The sequence below is a fragment of the Saccopteryx bilineata genome, chromosome 5 (assembly GCF_036850765.1).
Source record: "Saccopteryx bilineata isolate mSacBil1 chromosome 5, mSacBil1_pri_phased_curated, whole genome shotgun sequence".
NCBI classification, from domain to species: domain Eukaryota; kingdom Metazoa; phylum Chordata; class Mammalia; order Chiroptera; family Emballonuridae; genus Saccopteryx; species Saccopteryx bilineata.
Genome location: NC_089494.1, coordinates 200028496 through 200052472, shown reverse-complemented (window position 1 = coordinate 200052472; position 23977 = coordinate 200028496). Strand labels below are relative to the sequence as shown.

General features: G+C 40.4%; 1 protein-coding gene across 1 annotated transcript; it reads right to left on the bottom strand.

Annotated features, from left to right (window-relative positions):
* Positions 1-63: 63 nt before the first annotated feature.
* ABRAXAS1 (abraxas 1, BRCA1 A complex subunit) lies at positions 64-22334 on the bottom strand. The gene is made up of 9 exons (XM_066280070.1): positions 22179-22334; positions 18330-18420; positions 15190-15226; positions 10908-10974; positions 8359-8552; positions 6747-6866; positions 5545-5629; positions 2489-2603; positions 64-777 (listed from the first exon to the last, which is right to left on the bottom strand). The coding sequence occupies exons 1-9, from the start codon at positions 22263-22265 to the stop codon at positions 341-343; spliced, it is 1233 nt and encodes a 410-aa protein (XP_066136167.1). The 5' UTR covers positions 22266-22334; the 3' UTR covers positions 64-340.
* Positions 22335-23977: the final 1643 nt, after the last annotated feature.

Here is a 23977-nt window from a genome sequence, read left to right as displayed (position 1 = left end):
TTATCTGGCAACCCTAGTCATAATGTACTATTTATTATAGCTTTAGTAGGAATTGTAATGACTTAGAAAAAATTAAATAAAATTTCATATTAATTTTAGACTTCTATTGTAAAAATAAGGCTAGTCTCTCTTTCCCAATTCAAAAGACTATGGTACTACTTAAACTTTTCCCTTAATAGTTTAGTGAAAGGGACAAAAAAGGGTTTTGGCTTTAAAATAAAAGTACTTGATAAAATAAATGCAGTAGAACTTATTTATTTACTTCAAATAGCCAAATAGCAAAAACAACGAATATTTGGCTTTACCCTTAAGCCATCAAAAATCTTTTGGCTTAAAAGGATCAAAATGTAGGAGACTGTGAATATCCACCAGAATATTTCATTTTTTCAATCTCCTCATCTGTTTCTAGGCTGCTCGTTGGTGATTTTTCTTGGTTACTACTACCAGTATCTGTTTTCGATGGTTTGTTCTCTGTCTCTAACAGCCGCGGCTTCTTGACTTGCCGTCTGCCATCTGTGTCTATGGCTTTGCACTTTGTTTGCCGTGTACGTGTACTTCTAGCTAGACTAGCTTCAGGAGTGTCAGCGTATTCTACCATTAAGGTCAAGTTGTCTACTGTGTTCAGTTCGTGCTTGGTATTACAGCTACTTTTAGAAATTTGCTTATTTTTCAAGGAGATAACACATGAATGAAGTAATTCACAATCTGGAAAAAAGGTCCGTAAAGCTTGACAAAGAAAAATGTTCTCCTGAGGGTCTTTTTGGACATTCTTCTCTCCTAAACAAAATAAAATAACAGTTCAACATGCAATAGTCGTTCTACAAAGGTTTTATAATAATCTATTTGTTAGTAAAGTTGAGTTAAAAACACTTCAACACTTTTATCAAATTATCAAAACTGAGAAAAATTACTTGCATGATAACAAATTCCAACTTATACCATAATATTCTAAGAGAACATTATAGAAGGTCTACCGGAAAGTTTTTGGAATAAAACAAAATACAAATTTTTCTTACCATCAATAAACTTCATTAAATAATATAATTGCCATTATTATTAATGATTTCTTGCCAGCGTGAGGGCAATTTGTATATCCCATTTTTGAAAAATGTTTTATCTTTTCATGCGAAAAATTGAACCAGTGCTTGTTTGATATCTTATTCATTTTTGAATTTTTTGCCTTTCAAAAAATTTTGTAAGGACAAAAACAAGTGATAGTCGGAGGGTGCTAAGTCCAGGGAATATGGTGGATGCAACAGACATGCTTCTGTAGCATTTCTTCCTTGTTGAAATTCATAAAAATTATAGTGGCGTAAATAAACTTTATCAGTAGCCATGGGTACACTATGGCTTCAAACATAAGACTAACGTGAATCAACTTTGTTTTAGTTAATTTGCTATGTCAGTATGTATACATTAAGTGATAAAAATAGAGAGGCACACATGCGCCAAATAAACATGTGCTTATGTGTTGAAACTTGTTGTGATAGAGACGGACAGAACTTCCTGGTAGACCTTATAGTTAAATTCTTTAATATCAACAATTGAGTGTAATAGTACCATGTTCCTTTGTTCAGTAGAATTTAAGGGTATTGGCCCTGGCCGGTTGGCTCAGTGGTAGAGCGTCGACCTGGCGTGCAAGGGGTCCCGGGTTCGATTCCCGGCCAGGGCACACAGGAGAAGCGCCCATTTGCTTCTCCACACCTCCCCCTCTCCTTCCTCTCTGTCTCTCTCTTCCCCTCCCGCAGCCAAGGCTCCATTGGAGCAAAGATGGCCCGGGCGCTGGGGATGGCTCCTTGGCCTCTGCCCCAGGTGCTAGAGTGGCTCTGGTCGCAATAGAGCACGCCCGGGAGGGGCAGAGCATTGCCCCCTGGTGGGCAGAGCGTCGCCCCCTGGTGGGCGTGCCGGGTGGATCCCGGTCGGGCGCATGCGGGAGTCTGTCTGACTGTCTCTCCCCGTTTCCAGCTTCGGAAAAAAAATACAAAAAAAAAAAGAAAAAGAATTTAAGGGTATTAACAGAACAATTCCTTTTAATCCTTTTTTTTAATTAAATGAGAGGTGGGAGGCTGAGACAGACTCCCACATGGTGGATCCACCTGGGAAGCCCCTACCAGGGGATGCTCTGCTCAGCTGGGCTACAGCTCTGGTTGCTGAGCAACTGAGCTATTAATATTTTAGCACCTGAGGCAGAGACCGTGGAGCCATCCTCAGTGCCCAGGGCAAGACCAACTTTTGCTCGAACAATTCAAGCCATGGCTGTGGGAGGGGGGGGGGGAGAAGCAGATGGTCATTTTTCCTGTGTACCCTGACCCGGAATTGAACCCGGACTTCCACATGCTGAGCAGACACTCTATTGCTAAGCCAACTGGCCAGGGCCCCTTTTAATCTTAAAGTGGACAAATTCATCTATGCAGCTGGCTCATCCATAAGTCAAATCAGATTTTTTGTAGGCCCAGAAGGTAGTGATGTGTATGAACTTTTTACTTACGTGCTGCTTGAATCTGTGCTTGTTTTCTTTTTTTAATTTCTTGTTTTAATCTGTTTACATCCTTTAGTAGTTTCTCTACTGCTTCCTCACTGTGTTCTACTTTTTTGCACGTTCTCTGCAAAATAAAATAATTTAAGGGGATAGATAAAATTCCAAGTTGTGTACTAGATTCATGAATAATATAAAATCCTTCATGGTGCTTAGTATTAAATATTACTTGCTTTTATAAAAACTTTAATTTAGCTATTTTTTGGAGGAACTTAACAATAAATACTTGAATAGTGCTTTATAGGTATAAAATGATATCCAGATGTATTAATTCCCATTCCTATAATAGTTTTAGCATACCAGTCATTTCCTTGATAATACACAGAAATAACAAAATGTAGCTTGCTTTGAAACAAAAAATACTGTACTATTTTGAGAGGTGATAGGTACTGCAAACATTTAACATTAAAGAAAAGTGACTACATTTTAATGTTATGAAAGAACTTTTATACAGGAATTTTATAATTCCTATAAAAGAAACTACTTTTGAAAAGCAGACTATTGGGGTGGTGAACACACAATGCAATATACAGATGATGTATTATAGCATTGTACATCTGAAACCTATGTAATTTTATTAACCAGTGTTACCCCAATGAATTCAACAAAAAATTTAAAAAACTGAAAACCTTACTAACCTCATGTGTCATCAGTTTGAAGCACTAATACACTTTGACTCAGTGATTTCATTTTGAGAATATATCTTAAAATATATATAGAATGATCTTTCTTAGTATAATACCAAATCAAAAGTTACTACTTTCCAATTATACAGTAAAATGCCATTATAGTCACTTTTAGTGGATACTTTTTAAGATGCTACTCAGCCTGTTTATCATGAACTTGTTCACTAACAACCTCTTCACCAACTTCACCCTAGCTTATGCAAGCAGAGATGTTACACAGCAAATCAGCAAACCCTACTCTCTTGAATAGAAGATACCTAAAGGCAGCTGTGGTTAGCCATTCTCTGGTCAACCAGTGGATGAGTAAACAGGAAGAGCTGTAGATAACTATGAAAGAAACCAATGTGCAGACACGGAGAAAACTGTGATGGCACTCGAGCTCCTGGTACCAGTTCCTTCCTGGAACTTGGCAGCTTTCTGCCTACGGGTCCTGTAACATACCTCTCTACATTCCCTATTTTAGCCCAAGTTGGTACTTTTAACATAAGAGTTCTTAAGTACTACTCTATGAATACACTGCCATTAAAAAAGAATATGTAGCAACATGAAAAGTATTTAATGATACAGTATATCAAATAAATAAAAATCATGACACATTTGCCTGACCAGGTGGTGGCGCAGTGGATAGTGTGTCAGACTGGGACGTGAAGGACCCAGGTTTGAGACCCCGAGGTCACCAGCTTGAGCGTGGGCTCATCTGGTTTGAGCAAAGCTCACCAGCTTGGACCCAAGGTCACTGGCTTGAGCAAAGGGTTACTCAGTCTGCTGAAGGCCCACGGTCAAGGCACATATGAGAAAGCAATCAATGAACAACTAAGGTGTCGCAATGAAAAACTGATGGTTGATGCTTCTCATCTCTCTCCATTCCTGTCTGTCCCTATCTATCCCTCTCTCTGACTCTCTCTCTGTCTCTCTAAAAAAAGAAAATATCATGACACATTTATGTGCTGCCATCACTGTTAACTATACAGAAGCATGTATAGATTAGGGGAAGACTGCAGACTGGCAAAGTGAAAATAGTTACATTACAATGATGGGATTATGGATGTTCCTCTCTTCTAAAATTCTTGTATTACTCATTTTAGTAGTGTGTAAAATGTATTAAAGCCATTTCTCTTAGAGTACTAACTGACGAGTATTGTGACCATGGAAATATACTCCTCAGATCTCCAATTGGAGGAATAACTGACTGGCAGCCCAGCTGCCATACTACTATGCCATACTAGTAGGGTGCCATACTATTACTATGTCTGTACTTAGGCCAGACTCTTCCTAGGCTGCTCTTAGTCAATGGCTGAGCACGCTGGGGGTATTATTACAAGTTTATTCCTATAGGACAGCTTTGCTCAAAGATTTCCCATTAGCCTGGCTGAAACTTTTCTGGCCCTGCAGTCTAAAGCTCTTCCTACTCAATCTCATCTCCTTTTTCAGGTGTCCCCTTCCCTTTATCCTTTTCTAGCCCAATGAATCTCTTGCTAGTCTAATCCCACATTGATGTCTACTTCTCAAAGAAACTGAACTGCCAAAGTAAAATAAAGCAAAGTACTGTGGTAGATTGTTTCATTCCCAAGTATTTACTTTCATTTTTATCCTACAAAGGGTCATATGTCCCTGCCTGTTGCCATGTGATAGCTTCTGACCAATGAACTATGAATGGAATTGGCAGACAGACAGTAAGAGAGAGAGAAGCATTAATTCTTCATTGCGACACCTTAGTTTTTCATTGATTGCTTTCTCATATGTGCCTTGACTGGGGGCCTACAGCAGAGCGAGTGACCCCTGGCTCAAGCCAGCAACCTTGGGTTTCAAGCCAATGACCTTTGGGCTCAAGCTAGAGCATGGGGTCATGTCGATAATCCCACACTCAAGCCAGTGGCCCTGTGCTTAAGCTGGTGAGACCGCACTCAAGCCAGTTACCTCAAGGTTTCAACCTGGTCTTCTGAGTTCCTGTCCGACACTATATCCACTGAGTCATGGCCTGGTCAGGCTGCTCTGAGCTGCTTTAATAGCTATTTTGAATTTCCACTAATTTTCTTGCTCTTTTCCCTTTGTAATGAGAAGAGCCTGTTCCACATAAGGTTGTTCCTTCAGTCTGGGTTTGAGAATGAAGATGACATTTAGAATAGTAGCCGAGTTGCAGCCCAGACATAATGTTAGTGAGACAAACTTTTGTATTTGTGGGCCACTGAAACAGGTCTTTCTTACTGAAACTAATCTAAACTACATATCTAATCAAATGTCAGGTTATCCCTAAAAAAATTCAATTATCAATTTGATATGAACTCTAGAAGTGGTCTGAAAGAGTTGGGTTAATTAACTTACTTTTAATTCCTCTTGTAAAGAAGCATACATTTCATTTATCTTGTGTACTTCCTTTAAAGATCCATCTTCTTTAAAAAATTCAGGGCTGTAAAAAATTACCATTTCCTCAGGCAAGTGTATAGGACTCATTTAAAGATACGATGAAAAACTTATCTGTAGTTGAGCTATGAAGAATCACAATCATATTTTACTGATTTTAAGGCATCATTGATTGAAAGAGGCAACATTATTTTATGTACATTGAAGAAAAAAAAATGCTAAGGCATGGTTTGTAAGACATCCCAATTTGAAGTAAATTTAAAACTACATCTTAGAATCAATGAAATGTGATACTTAATTTCTGTAAGACACTGTTATGCACTGTTGAACACAAAAATAAAATCTAACCCCTTTTCTTATAAAGTTCATATTCTAGGAAATATATATTATTAGTGTTACTTCTGACAATTATTCCCTTAATGACCATCAAAAAGTTGAAACTTAGCAGCCTATAGTATGCATGAGTCTTGGCTAAAGCCTCATTTTTTGTCTTTATTATCCAGTCTTATCTCATGCCTTTAACTGAACTGCTGCCTTAGAAAATTATTTTGAGGCTAGCTACTTATTCTTAGAAAATATGTTAAAATAGGCAAAACTGGACAAGTGCTAGAAAGAAATATGGAAAAAGTAAAAACTGTAGTTTAGTGATGTGGTTATTAGTCAATTTTTCTTTTATTTTCATTCTGTCGTAGAATAAAAAAACTAATTTCAGTAAGTGGATAGGAATAAGATTAGTGAGAAGCAATTAAAGAATCTCACCTGTGTCAGCGGTAGAGCGTCGGCCTAGCGTGCGGAGGACCCGGGTTCGATTCCCGGCCAGGGCACACAGGAGAAGCGCCCATTTGCTTCTCCACCCCTCCGCCGCGCCTTCCTCTCTGTCTCTCTCTTCCCCTCCCGCAGCCAAGGCTCCATTGGAGCAAAGATGGCCCGGGCACTGGGGATGGCTCTGTGGCCTCTGCCTCAGGCGCTAGAGTGGCTCTGGTCGCAAGATGGCGACGCCCAGGATGGGCAGAGCATCGCCCCCTGGTGGGCAGAGCGTCGCCCCTGGTGGGCGTGCCGGGTGGATCCCGGTCGGGCGCATGCGGGAGTCTGTCTGACTGTCTCTCCCCGTTTCCAGCTTCAGAAAAATGAAAAATGAAAAAAAAAAAAAAAAAGAATCTCACCTGTGTGTTTTTACTGCTCTGCTAAAACCAGTGGACATACAGGAACCTGACACAGTTTTATAACCTAGTTGTTCAGACATGCCCAGGTTGGCCACCACTAAAGGTATCCTATGAAAAAGTCTGAGGAAATAAAAATTTTAAATACAAATTTAGAATAAAGTGAAAGATTAGCTTCTAAATTTATTAGTATAGATTACCTTTCCCCTATAAGACTAAACAACAAAAAACCCCATTCCTTACTATTGATATTTACCCAAGATAGAATTTACTGACTTGAGGAAAATGGCTTTTAAAAGTTGAAAATATACAACCTGACCAGTGATGGCACAGTAGATAGAGCATTGACCTGGGACGCTGAGGTCCCAGGTTTGAAACCCTGAGGTTGCCAGCTTGAGCGTGGGATCATAGACATGACCCCATGGTCAATGGCTTGAGCCCCCCCCCCCCCCCCCAGGTCAAGTATGGAAGCAATCAGTGAACAACTAAAGTGGCACAACTATGAGTTAATGCTTCTCATCATCTTTCTTCCTTCCTGTCTCTCTCTTGCTACAAAAAAAAAAAAAAGTTGTAAAATGTACAAAGTATAATTATGTAAAAAAATATTTTCATGGCTACTTTAACTGATTAGCACATATAAAAATAAGGCTGTATTGTTGAGATTTTATCCTATCTCATGAATAATAAAATCGACCTTAGTTGGTACTCCTTTCTTTTTTTAATTGAATTTTATTGGAGTGACACTGGTTAATATAATTATACAGGTTTAGTTGGTACTCTTTTAACTTAATTCTCATATTCCATGAAAATGTTGTTTATACAACCTTTGGGGAATCCCTGTTAACTCATTTTCGTAGGTCATCAAGAACTACTTTGGTTTCTTGCAGAGGTTACAGAAAAGCTGCTCAAGTATCTACATTTAAGTTCTACATTATATCCTTCAGCAACCAATAGCTAAAGCACACACACTTTTTCTACCTTATTTTAAATAATAGTAAACCCTCAATGTTGGAAACATAAGTCAACATTCCATAACAGGCTTCTAATTTCCTTATCTGACCTTCATTTTCTCATCTATAAAAAGCAGATAGTTAAGACAGACTTCAGAGCATTATTTTAACACTCTAATGCAACAATGTATGAAAATACTTGGTTAGCCACAAAAAGTGCTATAAGAATATTGGGTAGCCTGACCAGGCGGTGGCACAGTGGATAGAGCATCGGACTGGGATGCGGAGGACCCAGGTTCGAGACCCCGAGGTCGCCAGCTTGAGCGCGGGCTCATCTGGTTTGAGCAAAAGCTCACCAGCTTGGACGCAAGGTCACTGGCTCGAGCAAGGGGTTACTCAGTCTGCTGAAGGCCTGCGGTCAAGGCACATACGAGAAAGCAATCAATGAACAGCTAAGGTGTCGCAATGAAAACCTAATGATTGATGCTTCTCATCTCTCCATTCCTGTTTGTCCCTGTCTATCCCTCTCTCTGACTCTCTCTCTGTAGGAAAAAAAAAAAAAAGAAGCTGGACCTCACCTACATAGGTCCAGAAACTGAAAAAAAAAGAATATTGGGTATATTTTTCTATTAGTTGAGCACAGCCAGTGACTAGCTAACATTTACCCTTTCTGAGGTTTATACAAGGCATGCTCCAGCCGATGAGTAGAGCAGCTTTCCGTTACAATACTCGGTGTTAATAGCAGAAAAACAAGGTCCCGGCTTGAAAGATGCTGCTGTAAGTTTTTGTGAAGCAGTCTCTCTCTGAATGTCATGATCTGATCTGAATGGCGTCGGAATTTGTACCAACCCACCACATCCTGAAAGAAAATACATTAAAAAAAAATCAGGTGTGTACCTTAATGGTTACACTTATTGAGTCTGTCATAATTAAGCAATAAAATTGACAGCCTTTAAAAATAGCTTTCTTAATATTTAAAAAAATTTTGGGAGTATGTAAACAAAACATTTAAATATACACGTTACACTTTGTAAAGTATGCAAACTCTTGCAGTTAAATTACTTTCCATTCAGTTTCAGGACTAAATTTTATTCAATATAGATAGAAAAAAAAGATTATGTTATGACATCTTAATCTCTTAATCTTTAGTCAAAATTTAAATTAAAATATCAGTGAAAACAAGTTAATTTCCTACATGAATACTTGATTTGCTATAAATAAGCTGAACCCAATAGTTTTTCTTTTCTTTTCTTTTCTTTTTTACAGAGACAGAGAGTCAGAGAGAGGGATAGACAGGGACAGACAGGCAGAAATGGAGAGAGATGAGAAGCATCAATCATTAGTTTTTCATTGCAACACCTTAGTTGTTCATGTTTTCTCATATGTGCCTTGACCGTGGGCCTTCCGAATAACCGGAAGGTTATTCGTGCCAGACCAAATAACCCCTTGCTCAAGCCAGTGACCTTGGGTCCAAGCTGGTGAGCTTTACTCAAACCAGATGAGCCCGCGCTCAAGTTGGCGACCTCAGGGTCTTGAACCTGGGTCCTCCATCCTAGTCTGACGCTGTCTCCACTGCGCCACCGCCTGGTCAGGCTGCACCCAATAGCTTTTAAAACAAATTTGTATGGGGATATCACCTACCCCATAGCGTTGGTTTCAAGACTGAATAAAATCAAGTGAAAGGGTTTTGTAAACTGTAACACATTAAAGAAATGTGCTATGTTACTAAACCTTTATGTTTTTAACTGAAAAAATAAATTTCATTTGCTGAAAATTTAGTAATTGTTAAAAAAGAGAAAACAACCATTTTGCTTAGAGATCTGTCAGTTTCAGCAACTGAGTTGTATATCTGCTCCTTTAAATTGAGGAAATTAAAATTACTTTTTAAAACTAAAACATTTTTCCAGGTACATTTTTTAAATACCTACACATAATTGGGGTAAAGCCTGTGCATTTTCAACAAAAGACTGTTTGAAAAAAACTTCTGGCCCTGGCTGGTTGGCTCAGTAGTAGAACATCAACCTGGCGTGTGGATGTCCTGGGTTCAATTCCCAGTCAGGGCATGCAGGAGAAGTGACCATATGCTTCTCCACACCCCCTTCCCTTCTTACTCTATCTCTCTCTTCTCCCACAGCCATGGCTCGGTTGGAGCAATTTGGCTCCGGGCACTGAGAATGGCTCCATGGCCTTGCCTTAGTGCTAAAACAGCTCAGTTGCTGAGCACCGACTCCAGATGGGCAGAGCATTGCCTAGTAGGGGGCTTGCCAGGTAGATCCCCATTGGGGCACATGCAGGAGTCTGTATCTGTGCCTCCCCACTTCTCACATAAGAAAAATGAAAAAAAGAGAGAAAAAAAACTTCTGCTGAATTTACTTTTGTTTTGAACTCTGAGATCAAAAAGTTTTAAGAGGAAAATGGTACCCAGGAAAAATTCTGTATTTGGAAAAAGAAATCTATTTTGATCATTCAGCAAGTTTTAATTGAACACCAAGTATGCTGTGGAGGATTCAAATTAGGTGTTGTACAGGAAATCGTCCCTACACTATAAAAACTAGTAGCTGTGGCTATGCAAAAACAGTCATGGATTAAGTCCGAGAATAAATGTACTGGGAAGAGGTATGATGGGAAGGTAGAAAAGGAAGAGATCAATGTTCATTAGAATAGTCAAGGAAAGGCTGAAAACAAGAATAATTCTTTTCATAACTAGATTTGCTGCCTGACCAGGTGGTGGTGCAGTCGATAGCGTCAGACTGGGACGCAGACGACCCAGGTTCAAAGCCCCGAGGTGGCCGGCTTGAGTGCGGGCTCATCTGGTTTGAGCAAGGCTCACCAGATCAGTGGCTTGAGCAAGGGGTCACTCGCTCTGCTGTAACTCCCCCTTCCCCGTCAAGGCACATATGAGAAAGCAATCAATGAACAACTAAGGTGCTGCAACGAAGAATTGATGCTTCTCATCTCTCTCCTTTCCTGTCTGTACCTCTCTCTGACTCTCTCTGTTTCTATCGAAAAATCCCAAACAAACCAAAAAACCCAACAAAAAACTAGTTTTGCTTCCAGAACAGCCCCTTAAATTTCTGGAAAGAACAAGCTTTACCTCGCTTGCTTTATAGGACATTGTGAAGACACATGCTACTTAAAAGTTCTGTCAAAGTATTTACAGTTTTAGGAACTAAAAATAATACTTCTAATAAAAAAGAGGTAAATAAGAGAATACCTTTTTGGCACTTGATAGTATTTTCTTCAGTGCTTGCTCATTTAATTCACCAGAAGAATTGTAAAAGCTGTAAAAGCCAAAATTAAAGGCATTTCAAATAAGCTAAAAATATGAATCATTTTATTAGCAATTTTAATTTTAGTTACTCCTTACTACCCAACCAAAATACATATACCTGCCTGCCTGTCAAATAACGTTCTAAAATAAATAGTAAAGAACATTCTCGGCCCTGGCCGGTTGGCTCAACGGTAGAGCGTCCGCCTGGCATACGGGGAACCCGGGTTCGATTCCCGGCCAGGGCACATAGAAGAAGCGCCCATTTGCTTCTCCACCCTCCACCCTCCTTCCTCTGTCTCTCTCTTCCCCTCCCGCAGCCCAGGCTCCATTGGAGCAAAGGTGGCCCGGGTGCTGGGGATGGCTCCTTGGCCTCTGCCCCAGGCGCTAGAGTGGCTCTGGTCGCGGCAGAGCGGCGCCCTGGAGGGGCATGCCGGGTGGATCCCGGTTGGGCGCATGCGGGGAGTCTGTCAGACTGTCTCTCCCCGTTTCCAGCTTCAGAAAAATACAAAAAAAAAAAAGAAAAAAAGAACATTCTCAAAATAAGGTCCATAAGTAATGAAAAAGGAAAAGGAGTGGGGAAAGTTCAAGAGATAAGTTTGGGTATTACTTTAATGAAGAAAAAACCCACATGTGTTAAATACAGGTATTTGTAAGTTCACATAGCCAGTTCAAAATTCATTCAAATTTACTTATTGATATATACATACAAAAATATCTAAAAAGATTATAATGAAGCACAATAATGAAAATAATTTATTCATTGCTAATTCCTAAGGCAGCACTTGCATTAAATAAGATACGTGTTTCAGGAGTTGGTTGGTCTTGTTTTTTTGAGGGGGAGCAAGGAATAGGTACTGGTTTAGTTTAGTGGTCTTTGTTCTAAGCTGGAAAGTCAAAGTTGTAGGAAGATTTAAAAGATTCTAAAGTTTATTTCCAGCCTCCTTTCCCTTTCAATAACAGGGAATGCAGGTAATATTTTCTTCCTATTAACATTCATTGAGATAAACAATATTCTTTTCTATGATGGTGATAATCCTTTATAAATAATTCACTGTAATGGGCTTTTAATGGTTAATTCTAATCTGCACAGTAAAAAGAAGTTGTTACATAGCACTAAAGATATGTCCTAACAGGCAATATATTTTTTCTTTTTAATTTACAAAGGCTTACATTAAAATGTTTTAATGGGAAAATAGACAGTGATCCACCTACCAAAGGGGGATATTCAGTTGATCAAACAGATCCCTGTAGTTGATTATTTATTATCCCAGCATGAAAACTCTAAATACAAGAGTTTATTCCTATATTTCTCTAGGATGGTCCACTTCTGAGTTTCTCAAAGTGGGGTATAAAGCAATATGCCAAAGTATACAAGAAACAACAGGATAAGAGCGTACATCTTTTATGTGCAACTGATTTTTTATGATGTTTCTGGGAAGGAGGCATTTTTAAACAGAAATAGATATACAGGGTGGGGCAAAAGTAGGTTTACAGTTCACATGGAAAATAATACAGTAATTAATATATAATACAAGAATACACTCCATTTCATATATTCACAGCTGTAAACCTATTTTTGTCCCATCCTATATTGTTCAGAATTCATATTAAATTGCGTTTTGTTTTTTTTTCTTTTTTTAAATTTATTTATTTATTTATTTTAGAGAGGAGAGAAAGGGAGAGAGAGAGAGACAGAGAGGGAGAGAGAGAGGAGAGAAAGTCAGAAGGTGGGGAGGAGCTGGAAGCATCAACTCCCATATGTGCCTTGACCAGGCAAGCCCAGGGATTCGAACCGGCGACCTCAGCATTTCCAAGTCAACGCTTTATCCACTGCGCCACCACAGGTCAGGCTGCGTTTTGTTTTTTTTTAAGTGACTAAGTTTTAGGCTTGAATGGCCTGTTTTCTAGGAACTTCTTCCAGATTCCGGAGGTAAGTGAATCAGTGTATTTCAATGGAAAACTCTGAAGCAGCAATGTATTCAAGTGTAAGGGGCCGGAGAGTATTTTAGGCTTTGCTGGACACATAGTCTTTGATGCAGATTCCTCTTTTTTTTTTTAAATAACCCTTACTATACCAACTATTCAGAATAGAGTGCAATATAAAAACAAGCCATGGGGTTATAACTTGGTCACCCAGTTTATGTAGTAGAACATAAAGCTGGATGTTTAAAGCTTATTCAGCTCAGACTCCAAGATGTTTGGTATTAGAAGATGCTGTATCAGGGAGAGACAGAGAGGGAGCGAGAATTATATAGAGTTGCTTCACTTTAGTTGTTCAATTACTGCTTCTCATGTGCCTTGACCGGGCAAGCCTGGGGTTTTGAACTGGCCACCTCAGTGTTCTGGGTCAATACTCCATCCACTGCACCACCACAGGTCAGGCTAGGCTTAGTATAGTCTTAAATTGCTGTACTCTAAAGAGGTACAGCTCCTACAATACCTTATGTACAATGGACACAAAAATATTTGTTGAATGACTAAGGGATTCTTGGCAGAGACTCATAACATACTACCTTGAGGGTCTCTGGAACCGCAAAGGATTAAGAAGGGAAAGTCAAAAGTGATTTAATATCTTCTGGTGACTACCTTAAATAATTAGACCAACTTAATAAAGTCTTAGAACTGAGGAAACCATCTGATCCAGTGATGGGAAACCTGTTTCATCCTTTTAGCTTTATAAAAGTAAAGGGGCAGGGGCTTGGGAGGGCATAGGAGAATCACCTGAAATGGATCTCATTCAAAAAGGTTTACCACAGCCTGGCCTGTGGTGGCGCAGTGGATAAAGTGTTAGCCTGGAATGCTGAGGTCACTAGTTCAAAACCCTGGGCTTGCCCAGTCAAGGTACGTATGACAAGCAGTCATTCAACAACTAAAGTGAAGCAACTATGAGTTGATATTTCTTGCTCCCTACCCCCCTCTCCTCTCTTTGTAAAATCAATTAATAAAATCTTAAAAAAAAAACAAAACAAGAAGACTATACTAAGCCTTTATTCCTATCATCCCCTACCATAAATTTTTCTCACCATAACCATGTGTTCCACTGCAACTCGTACACAACCTTGGATGTGTCCATGCAGGGTGACTAAGACAATACTGGTTTTTCATGTACATTTTATATATTATAAATCATAGAACTATTTCATTAAAACTACACCATGTTGTGGTTATAGCTATCTGCTTTATGAAAACTCATTTGTGTACTTTTAACAATACCTCAATAAAAAATTTTAAAAACTATCATAGCTAGCCTGACCTGTGGTGGCACAGTGGATAAAACGTTGACCTGGAAATGCTGAGGTCACCGGTTCGAAATCTTGGGCTTGCCTGGTCAAGGCACATAAGGGAGTTGATGCTTCCACCTCCTCCCCCTTGTCTCTCTCTCTCCTCTCTCTCTATCTCCCTCTCTCTCCTCTCTAAAATGAATAAATAATAAATAAAAAAAATTAAAAAAAAACTATCATAGCTTATATTAGGGCTAATAGTACTACTACTTGTAGGACTAAGAGCACTATTTTTCACCTTAGAAAAGTAATAGGAAGGTGGCGCAGTGGATAGAGCATTGGACTGGGATGTGGAAGACCCAGGTTCGAGACCCTGACGTCACCAGCTTGAGTGCGGGCTCATCTGGTTTGAGCAAAAGCTCACCAGCTTGGACCCAAAGTCGCTGGCTCAAGCAAGGGGTTACTCGGTCTGCTGAAGGCCCGCAGTCAAGGCACATATGAGAAAGTAATCAATGAGCAACTAAGGTGCCGCAATGAAAAACTGATGCTTCTCATCTCTCTCCCTTCCTGTCTGTCCCTATCTATCCCTCTCTCTGTCTCTGTCAAAAAAAAAGGAACCTAACTGGTTAACAGACAAAAGATAATATTAAAAAAATATAAGTGAAGGAACAGATGATAATCTGGAATAAAAGGGTAGAAAAAAGATTACTGTTGATGTATGAGAATGTGTCGCTGAGTTTATAGTATGTAATGAAGTGAGTGCCTGTGAGAAGGAAAAGCAATCCTCAAGGTACACCTGGGAGAGGCAATGGAGACCAGCTAAAACAAACATATATATAAAACAAACAGGATTGAAATGAACAAGTGAATTTTCATGTATTTAAGAAAAGTAATTTTAATCAGTGCTGTATAACTGATAAGAAAGATACTGTTAATTTTAAAAATTACTTCACTTGAAGAGAGTACTTTTCACAGTGGATCATTTACTTGCTCTTACTACTCACCTAAAAAGCTGATAACATGGAATATATTTCTGAATGTCTGGAAAAAAGAATTTTTAATTATGGTTACATTAATATTCATATGAGTAACACATGTTGAACACCTTGTGCCAGGAGTACTTTATCATTTTCTCATTTAAACCTCCCAACAAACCTATGAGAAGATATCATTCCTTCCCTTTTAAAGATGAGGTAACAGGCAGAGATTAAGTGGCTCTCCCGAGCCAGTGTATGCAAAGCCTCACTCCTAACTACAGTGGTAGAGTCCCTCTAAATATGTTACTAAGGCACACAGAAGATAAGTTCAAAGCTGCTATATTTTCACTTGAATTCTAAAAGGGGTTAGGCTGTAATTTTACCCATTTGATAAAAACAGCTGTTAATGGGATTATCTTTTGTTATTCCAAGTAGTTGTTTCACAAAGGCTTTGTTAATGTTAATTAAGAACTATCAAGAGAAAAACTTCTTTTAAGAAGCAAGTTTGCCTGACCAGGTGGTGGCGCAGTGGATAGAGCATCGGACTGGGATGCGTAAGGACCCAGGTTCGAGACCCCGAGGTCGCCAGCTTGAGCGCGGGCTCATCTGGCTTGAGCGAAAAGCTCACCAGCTTGGACCCAAGGTTGCTGGCTCCAGCAAGGGGTTACTCGGTCTGCTGAAGGCCCGCGGTCAAGGCACATATGAGAAAGCAATCAATGAACAACTAAGAAGTCGCAACGCGCAATGAAAAACTAGTGATTGATGCTTCTCATCTCTCTGTTCCTGTCTGTCTGTCCCTGTCTATCTCTGCCTCTGTAAAAAAATAAAAAAATAAAATAAAATAAAATAAAAATAAAAAAAAGAAGCAAGTTTTATTCTCCTGTCAATAGAAATATATGTAAATGGGAGAAGTGATCATCCTCACTAGACATTTTTCTTCTAGCAAATGTATGCTTCTCTCAGACGACTCTCTCTGTCAGAAAAAAACAGTGAACAGAAAGAGCCCTTGTAACTGGTAACACTCAAACATTCTCTGGTGTAGATGAGGGAATGATAAAATGAAAATGTCATTAACCAAAGTAATGTAGTAATTTGTAGATCTTGATTTTACCTGTTATCATGTGTCTTAAAGTAATATAACATTTTTAAATAATTTGAGAAAATACGTAAGTGTTTGTAGGGCACTTTCCTGACACCTTAAAGCTAAACACTGTTCCTGGCACAATGGAGTTGCTCAATAAATAGTTTTTACTTAAACTCCTCAAAATATGTATGTTCAGATACTTTGGGAAGCATGCCAATTAAAAAGGCTCCCCAAAATGGTCACGTACACAAACCCATTGCCCTCAATTATAATTGAGAAATGCAAATTCAAATGATTTTTTCCTGTATCAAATTGGCTAAGATTAAAAGACTTGATAATAATCTCTAGGAATTTGACTTTCAGATATATTCAAAGGCACAAGAATATATGCACAATAAAATCTCCACTATTTTTTTATTCTGTATTGACAAAGAAATACAGAGTCCTTCACAGCTGTTTAAATAAGTTATGGTATGTCCATACAATGAGGCTCTGAAACCATTAGAAAGAATGACAGACTATACACATTTATACTGTTTTGCATTAATAACATCTTGGAGATCTTTATCCATGTATCGTATGATCACATTTGTATAAATAAAAATATATACACATATATATGTGTATTATGTGTACTGTTAATGAGTAAAAACAATACTCATGAAACAAACAGTGGTTGCTACAATGGAGACTAATGAGAATGAGTTTAAATTTTTAAATTTACTTTATTTACTTCATACATATATACTACATTTACTGTATGTACATATGTACATTTACATATATGTACTTCCATTTTTAACATTTTAAAGTGGCAAACAAAAAAAACATGAATAGTGTGCATATAAACTATCTTTCTGGAAAGTAATTTGTGAATACAGATCAAAACCCTTAAAAATGTTAATACCCTTTAATATTATAATCACATTCCCAGGAAAATATCAATAATAGATATGTACAAGGCTGTTCAGTGTAGTATAACTTATGATAATAAAAAGATTGGAAATAACTCAGACTATCATTTACTTATTTAAAGAACTGCTGAAATTACAGAGCCATAAGAGTAAGGCCATAGAGAATACAATGCAGTTATAAAAAATGATATTTAGAGGACAGTTGCACATGGGAAAGTGGTGATGACACATGTCAAGATGCTAAATTTTTTATAAAGTACACTATCAATTTCATTTAAAAACATGCTTAGAAAAAACTATGTTAATCAGAAAACTCCCTATATATTTTTAAATTATCATTTTTTTCCCCTGAAAGAACACCGGCCACCAGCTACAGCTGCTCCGTTCTCACTCCTCAAACCCATGCAGCCTGGTCTCTTCCCTTTACACTCCAGAAATTACATTAGATTTTTAATTCTGTAGTCACTTGAGTTTTTCCAGTTCTCATTTTCCAACTTTTAGTATTTAACATTTTTGTCCAAACTTTTTCTCTTGGTTTTGCTTAGTGGTTCCTTCTCCTTTAGCTGGGCCATCTTCCTGCCACTTAAATATATACAGGAGCTATTTCGTCCTTGCTTCTCCACAGTAATCATTATTATTTTTTTTAAGTGGCAGGAGGGGAGATAGTGAGACAGACTCCCTCATGCACCCTGACCGGGATCCACTTGGCAACCCCCATTTGGGACCAATGCTCGAATCAACACCAGGCTATTCTCAGTGCCTGAGGCTGATGCTTGGACCAACTGAGCTATCCTCAGCACCTGAGCTGACACTCGAACCAATCAAGCCACTGGCTGTGAGAGGGGAAAAGGGAGAAGGGGTAGTGGGAGGGGGACAGAAACAGATGGTTACTTCTCCTGTGTGCCTTTACCAGGGATCAAACCTGGGATGTGTGCACACTGGGCCAATGTTCTATCCACTGAGCCAACCAGCCAGAGCCCTTCTAGTGATCTTACCTGCTTATGTCCCATACTGTTTCCTGTTTTAGACTAGGCCATGGCCATAATTTTAATTGAGAAATGATGGCAATAGGTTCTTTTAAAATTTTGCATCTTTTTAAAAAATCAATTTAAAAAATCCCTTTCAACATAAACCAACAAAAAGTAGAAATCCAGAAATAAGTGGCTCACCTATTGTATAAATTACTTCAACATCATCCATTTGGGAATCAGTAATGCTATTCTTGGCTTCACCTTTCACTTCCCCAAGGAGAAAACCTTCCTATGGATAAAAATAAGAAGCAGTAAGTATATGGAATATACTGATAGAGTTACCAGTCTATCAGTATTTAACAATGTATATAGTATGTGTTTCCAACTTGAGGGTACAGAAAGAAAGACCAGGTACACTTCCAGTTTAGTTGGAAAACATGAACAGTTAACTAAAAATTAAGAGATTGTAACTACCACTGTGATTTTAGCACACTTGGAAGCATAAAAGGCCTACAGCCAGAAATGAGCACACATTGCCTGAGGAATGAGGAGCAGGTCAGTCTGCCATGGAAATGAAGAGTCCCATTTGTAAGGAAATCATAGATAGGAATAACTCCAATAATGGAACATCCCAACATGACCAGCCAAGGACTTTAAATTAATGGCACGTACTTTTGGGAGCCAGTGGTGGCTTCTGAGTAATGTAATGACACAATGACCAATCCTTTTAGATTAACAATCATGCAAAATATTAAAGATTTGAAATTCAACATCAGACTCTGCTTTTTTAAATGGGAGCTGTGAGCCATGATTCATTAAAAATTACATGAATTTTTGTCACAACAGTGGTTATTTCTTTGAGTTTTGAAGAATTCAGTTATTTCTCTTGGCACATTTTCTTGTTTTTTGTTTTTGTTTTTTTAGAGACAGAGAGTCAGAGAGAGGGATAGATAGGGACAGACAGACAGGAATGAAGAGAGATGAGAAGCATCAATCATCAGTTTTTCGTTGCAACACCTTAGTTGTTCATTGATTGCTTTCTCATATGTGCCTTGACCGTGGGGCTACAGCAGACCAAGTAACCCCTTGCTCGAGCCAGTGACCTTGGGCTCAAGCTGGTGAGCTTTGCTCAAACCAGATGAGCCTGCGCTCAAGCTGGCGACCTCGGGGTCTTGAACCTGGGTCCTCTGCATCCCAGTCCAACGCTCTATCCACTGCGCCACTGCCTGGTCAGGCTCTCTTGGCACATTTAAAGATCCATTGTGCCCCTGGCCAGTTGGCTCAGCGGTAGAACACTGGACTGGCATGTGGATGTCCCAGGTTTAATTTTGGGTGAGAGAATACAGGAAAAGCACCCATCTGCTTCTCCACCCCTCCCCTCTCGCTTCTCTCTTTCTCTCTCTCCACCTCCTCCTGCAGCCACGGTTCAACTGGAGCAAGCTGACCCTGAGGGCTGAGGATGGCTCCATGGCCTAAGAGCTCAGTTGATGAGCAATGGAGTAACACCTCAGATGAGCAGAGCATTATCCCCTAGCAGGCTTGCGGGTGGACCCCGGTAGGGGCGCATGCGGGAATCTGTCTGTCTGCCCCCTTCTCTCATTAAATAAAAATAATAGTAATAAAAATAAAGATCCATTGTGCCTTACAATGAAGTTTGTCTTCTTTATAATTAAAAATGCCCCCCCCCCATTTTATTAAGGAAGAGCACAAAAGGAATGTTTCTACAATGTATTTACTGGGAAAAAAGGGGGCCAATTCAGAACTCCATACTATAGTGTTCTAGACAAAGCTGAAGAAAGGAAGCAGAGATAATGCAAGTCACCCTTTAAAGTAGGGGTCCCCAAACTACGGCCCGTGGGCCGCATGCGGCCCCCTGAGGCCATTTATCCGGCCCCCGCCACACTTCTGGAAGGGGCACCTCTTTCATTGGTGGTCAGTGAGAGGAGCACATTGACCATCTCATTAGCCAAAAGTAGGCCCATATTTCCCATTGAAATACTGGTCAGTTTGTTGATTTAAATTTACTTATTTATTTTAAATATTGTATTTGTTCCCATTTTGGGTTTTTTTTTTTACTTTAAAATAAGATATGTGCAGTGTGCATAGGGATATGTTCATAGTTTTTTTTATAGTCTGGCCCTCCAAGGGTCTGAGGGACAGTGAACTGGCCCTCTGTGTAAAAAGTTTAGGGACCCCTGCTTTAAAGACTAAAGAAAAAGATCTAAGAAACAAGGGCCTAATATTATGGTACTTTCCAAGGGCTAAGTTTTATGCTACAGAGGACTTAAGAGCCCATTCTGTTTATATTTACACTAAGACATTCCAAAATAATTTCCACAGCTACATACATTTAAAATTGTCATATATTTACTCTTTTTTTTTGACAGAGAGAGAGACAGAGGGGCAGATAGGGACAGACAGGAAGGGAGAGAGATGAGAAGCATCAACTCTTCGCTGCCGCTGACTGGGCACTGAAGCTGGTGAGCTCAGGGTTTATGAACCTGGGTCCTCTGCGTCCCAGTCCGACGCTCTATCCACTGTGCCACCGCCTAGTCAGGCCTATTTGCTCTTTTCTAGGTGTTCATTTATAAGGTTATTTAAGAAATTACTAGAGTTTGTTTAGTAGGGTATTTTCTAAACTACAGTATTAGCAAGTTAGTAAGCACTTAACTCTAAGGCACTACCTCTTGGGCTCAAAGTTTTACAATACTTAATTTCATAAAAATAAAAGTTTGGGCCTGACCTGTGGTGGTGCAGTGGATAAAGCGTCGACCTGGAAATGCTGAGGTCTAGGTTCGAAACCCTGGGCTTGCCTGGTCAAGGCACATATGGGAGTTGATGCTTCCAGCTCCTCCCCCCTTCTGTCTCTCGGTCTCTCTCGCCTCTCTCTCCCTCTCTGTCTCTCTCCTCTCTAAAAATGAATAAATAAAAATAAAAAAAAATAAAAAAACAGGGAGAAAAAAATTAAAATAAAATATTGAATAAAAGTTTGTAAAAATAGGCACTGTATTAAAAAAATATTACTTCAGCCTGACCACGCGGTGGCGCAGTGGATAGAGCGTCGGACTGGGATGCAGAGAACCCAGGTTCGAGACCCCAAGGTTGCCAGCTTGGGCACGGACTCACCAGCTTGGACCCAAGGTCGCTGGCTCCGGCAAGGGGTTACTCAGTCTGCAGTACCCCTCCCCCCCCTCCCCCGTCAAGGCACATATGAGAAAACAATCAATGAACTAAGGTGTCGCAACGAAAAACTTAATAATTGATGCTTCTCATCTCCGTTCCTGTCTGTCCCTATCTATCCCTCTCTCTCTGACTCTGTCTCTGAAAAAAACAACAAACAAACAAAAACAAATACTACTTCAGAGACTTTGAACCTAGGCAATTAGTATGAAATAAGCATTTAAATATCTAATATTTGAGCATATACATTTGAATCTGAACTGAAAGCATCAGAACAGGAACTAGCTGAGGCCTTACAGTGTAATAAATTTAAACCTAACGCAAAAGTCAAATATCTGATACCAAATTAAGCTTTTCCTTCCACTAAGTTTTCCCAAAAAACTGCCACTGGATGCAACATTTATCCCTTTAACCACCCTACCGTTTCAACAAGCATGCATAGTAGCTGCTTTGCATGAAAAACTGCAGTTGTCTTTGCAAAGACTGCCCATAGTTTGGAGCAGCGGGAAGTGAACGGGCAACCTTCCTGGCTAGTGGGGAAACGCTCCGTGAACTTTCCCAACCAAGCAGAACCTGAGAAAAGGGGGCGCTGAAATGGGGCCGCGTGGGTCACTCGGATCGGGGCACGGAGACCAACACTGCTTAGAAGAGGGAAGGCTGGTCCCGGAAACATCTAGCGGACGGGAGGCACATCAGTTCCGCCCCACAGCCTGGGAAGGCACAGCCCCGAAAGCTGAGGCCGGCGCCGGGGCGGCCTCCGGGAGCTTGCGGGTGGGACGCGGGCAACGGCAGGGAGGGCGCCGCCGCCGCCGCCGCCGCCGCGCCTCTTCCGGGCAACGCCGGGCCCCGCCCCGCCCCTCAGCTCACCGAATCCGAGTCGGTATTAAGGTGCTGGAAGGACAGCGCGCCGAGCACGAAGCCCGAGAGCACCGCCGACGTACTTTCACCCTCCATGCTCAAGCCACCGCGGCGGTGAAGGAGGGGGCGGAGCGGAGCGCGCCAAGTTCAGACCGTCCTCTCTGAAGCGACGGCGGGGCGGGGCCGAGCGAAGGGGCGGGGCCTGGCGAGGAGGCGGGGCCGGCGCCGGCGCACAGGCCCGGCCGTCTCCGCTGGGGAGCGGCTGGGGGAGGTGCAGGCGCCCTCTGTTAGGGAGCGCGCCAGGCTGCTGTTGCCGACGGACCCGCCGTCAGTTCTACCGCGCTTTGCCCCAAGTGTCTCTCCCTGGCTCCCCTGACAATTTAGCTATAAAGACCGCGTGGTGTTGAGGACCTCTAGGGAGGGTACAGAAGGTGTTTTCGTGGCTAGCGGCTCCTGAGGGACCCGTGGTATACGTGCAAAACTATCAAAAATGAACACTGCTGACAGAACGGAAGCATGGATTAATGTAATATCACAATGAATATGCCGTGTTTATAGTTCGAAACTGCATGATACTGCCGTTTACCCAATGAAATTACTGGAATACTAATAACGAGTGTCAGATATTAGCTGTTCTAGAACTCTTCAGCCCTGGCTCAATTGCTTAGAGCGTCCCTTAGATATGCCAAAATTGCACGTTCCATCTATCAACCAATGAATGCATAACCAATAAATGAAAGAGGAATCAACCAATGTATGCAAATCAATGGTGGAACAACAAATTGATGTTTTTCTATCTCTCCCTAAACATAAACAAACAGACAGACATTTAGAACTCTTCAATTATGTTAAATCCATGGGGAGAGTGGGCGGGGGAGCAGTAGAGGAGTTGGGTTTCTTTGCTTGCTTTTAGAAGATTAAGGATTCAATTTACTTTACAGAATACATAGATTTTTTTTAAGCCTTGTTCTGAAAGTTAAATGACAGGTATAACCATACTGTGTTGGAGGACTTGATATGAATGATAAGAGGAGTGAGAAGACCAGGATTTGACAATTATCCATGCAAGATAGCAAATACGTGGTTTTGAAATGATTGAAAGAGCTAAATATCAGACTAGACATGCTCCTCCGCTTAGATGGGGTTACATCCAGATAAGACCACTGTAAATTGAAAACATCCTAAGATGAAACTGCATTTAATGCACCTAACTTTCTGAACATCATAACTTAGTCTAGCTTACGTTATTAATAAAGTAAATATTAATGGGATTTTGAAAAGGTCCTAATACAGCACTCTCAAAGCTGGGTCAAATGGACTCCTACTTGTCCCCCAACATTAAAGTGTCCCATACAAGTCTTGTTCTATTTCCTCAGTTTGCAGGAATTTTAAAAACTGGAAAATAAAGAATACAATGAGAAATCCAATGTGGAATCATAGTTGTTAGATTCAAGGAGTGCTGACATGCTGGGGCTGCCAAGAGTGTACAAGGTCCCTGTGATGCTGAGAACAAAGAGTTCAGCAGCATCCTGCATTGAGTCAGAGACCCTTATCAGAAGTTTATGTTTGAAATTCTCCACTGAGTAATACCCTCCCCTGTAACTGCGCACGACCTCCCTAGCCAATGACTAACAGCCACATCAGCTTCTGTATGATGCTTGCTCATCCTAGATAGCCACCCTATAAAAAGGAGCCATTTTAGAAGCTCGGGGCTGCAGTCCCTGTGCAGGTTTGGGGGGCTGCAGTCCCCGCGCAGTTTGTTGGCTGCGCAGGTTTGGTTGGCTGCAGTGCTCCAGTCTCTTTGGAGG

Bases quoted from the DNA above. Each gene is read 5' to 3' on its own strand.
- ABRAXAS1 (XM_066280070.1), bottom strand. From the start codon at position 22,265: ATGGAGGGTGAAAGTACGTCGGCGGTGCTCTCGGGCTTCGTGCTCGGC. The intron at 10,975-15,189 runs GTGAGTAGTAAG...TGGCTTTTACAG, and splicing joins CCATGTTATCAGCTTTTTAG to CTTTTACAATTCTTCTGGTG. The intron at 6,867-8,358 runs GTAAATGTTAGC...TTATTTCCTCAG, and splicing joins TTGTATAAACCTCAGAAAGG to ACTTTTTCATAGGATACCTT.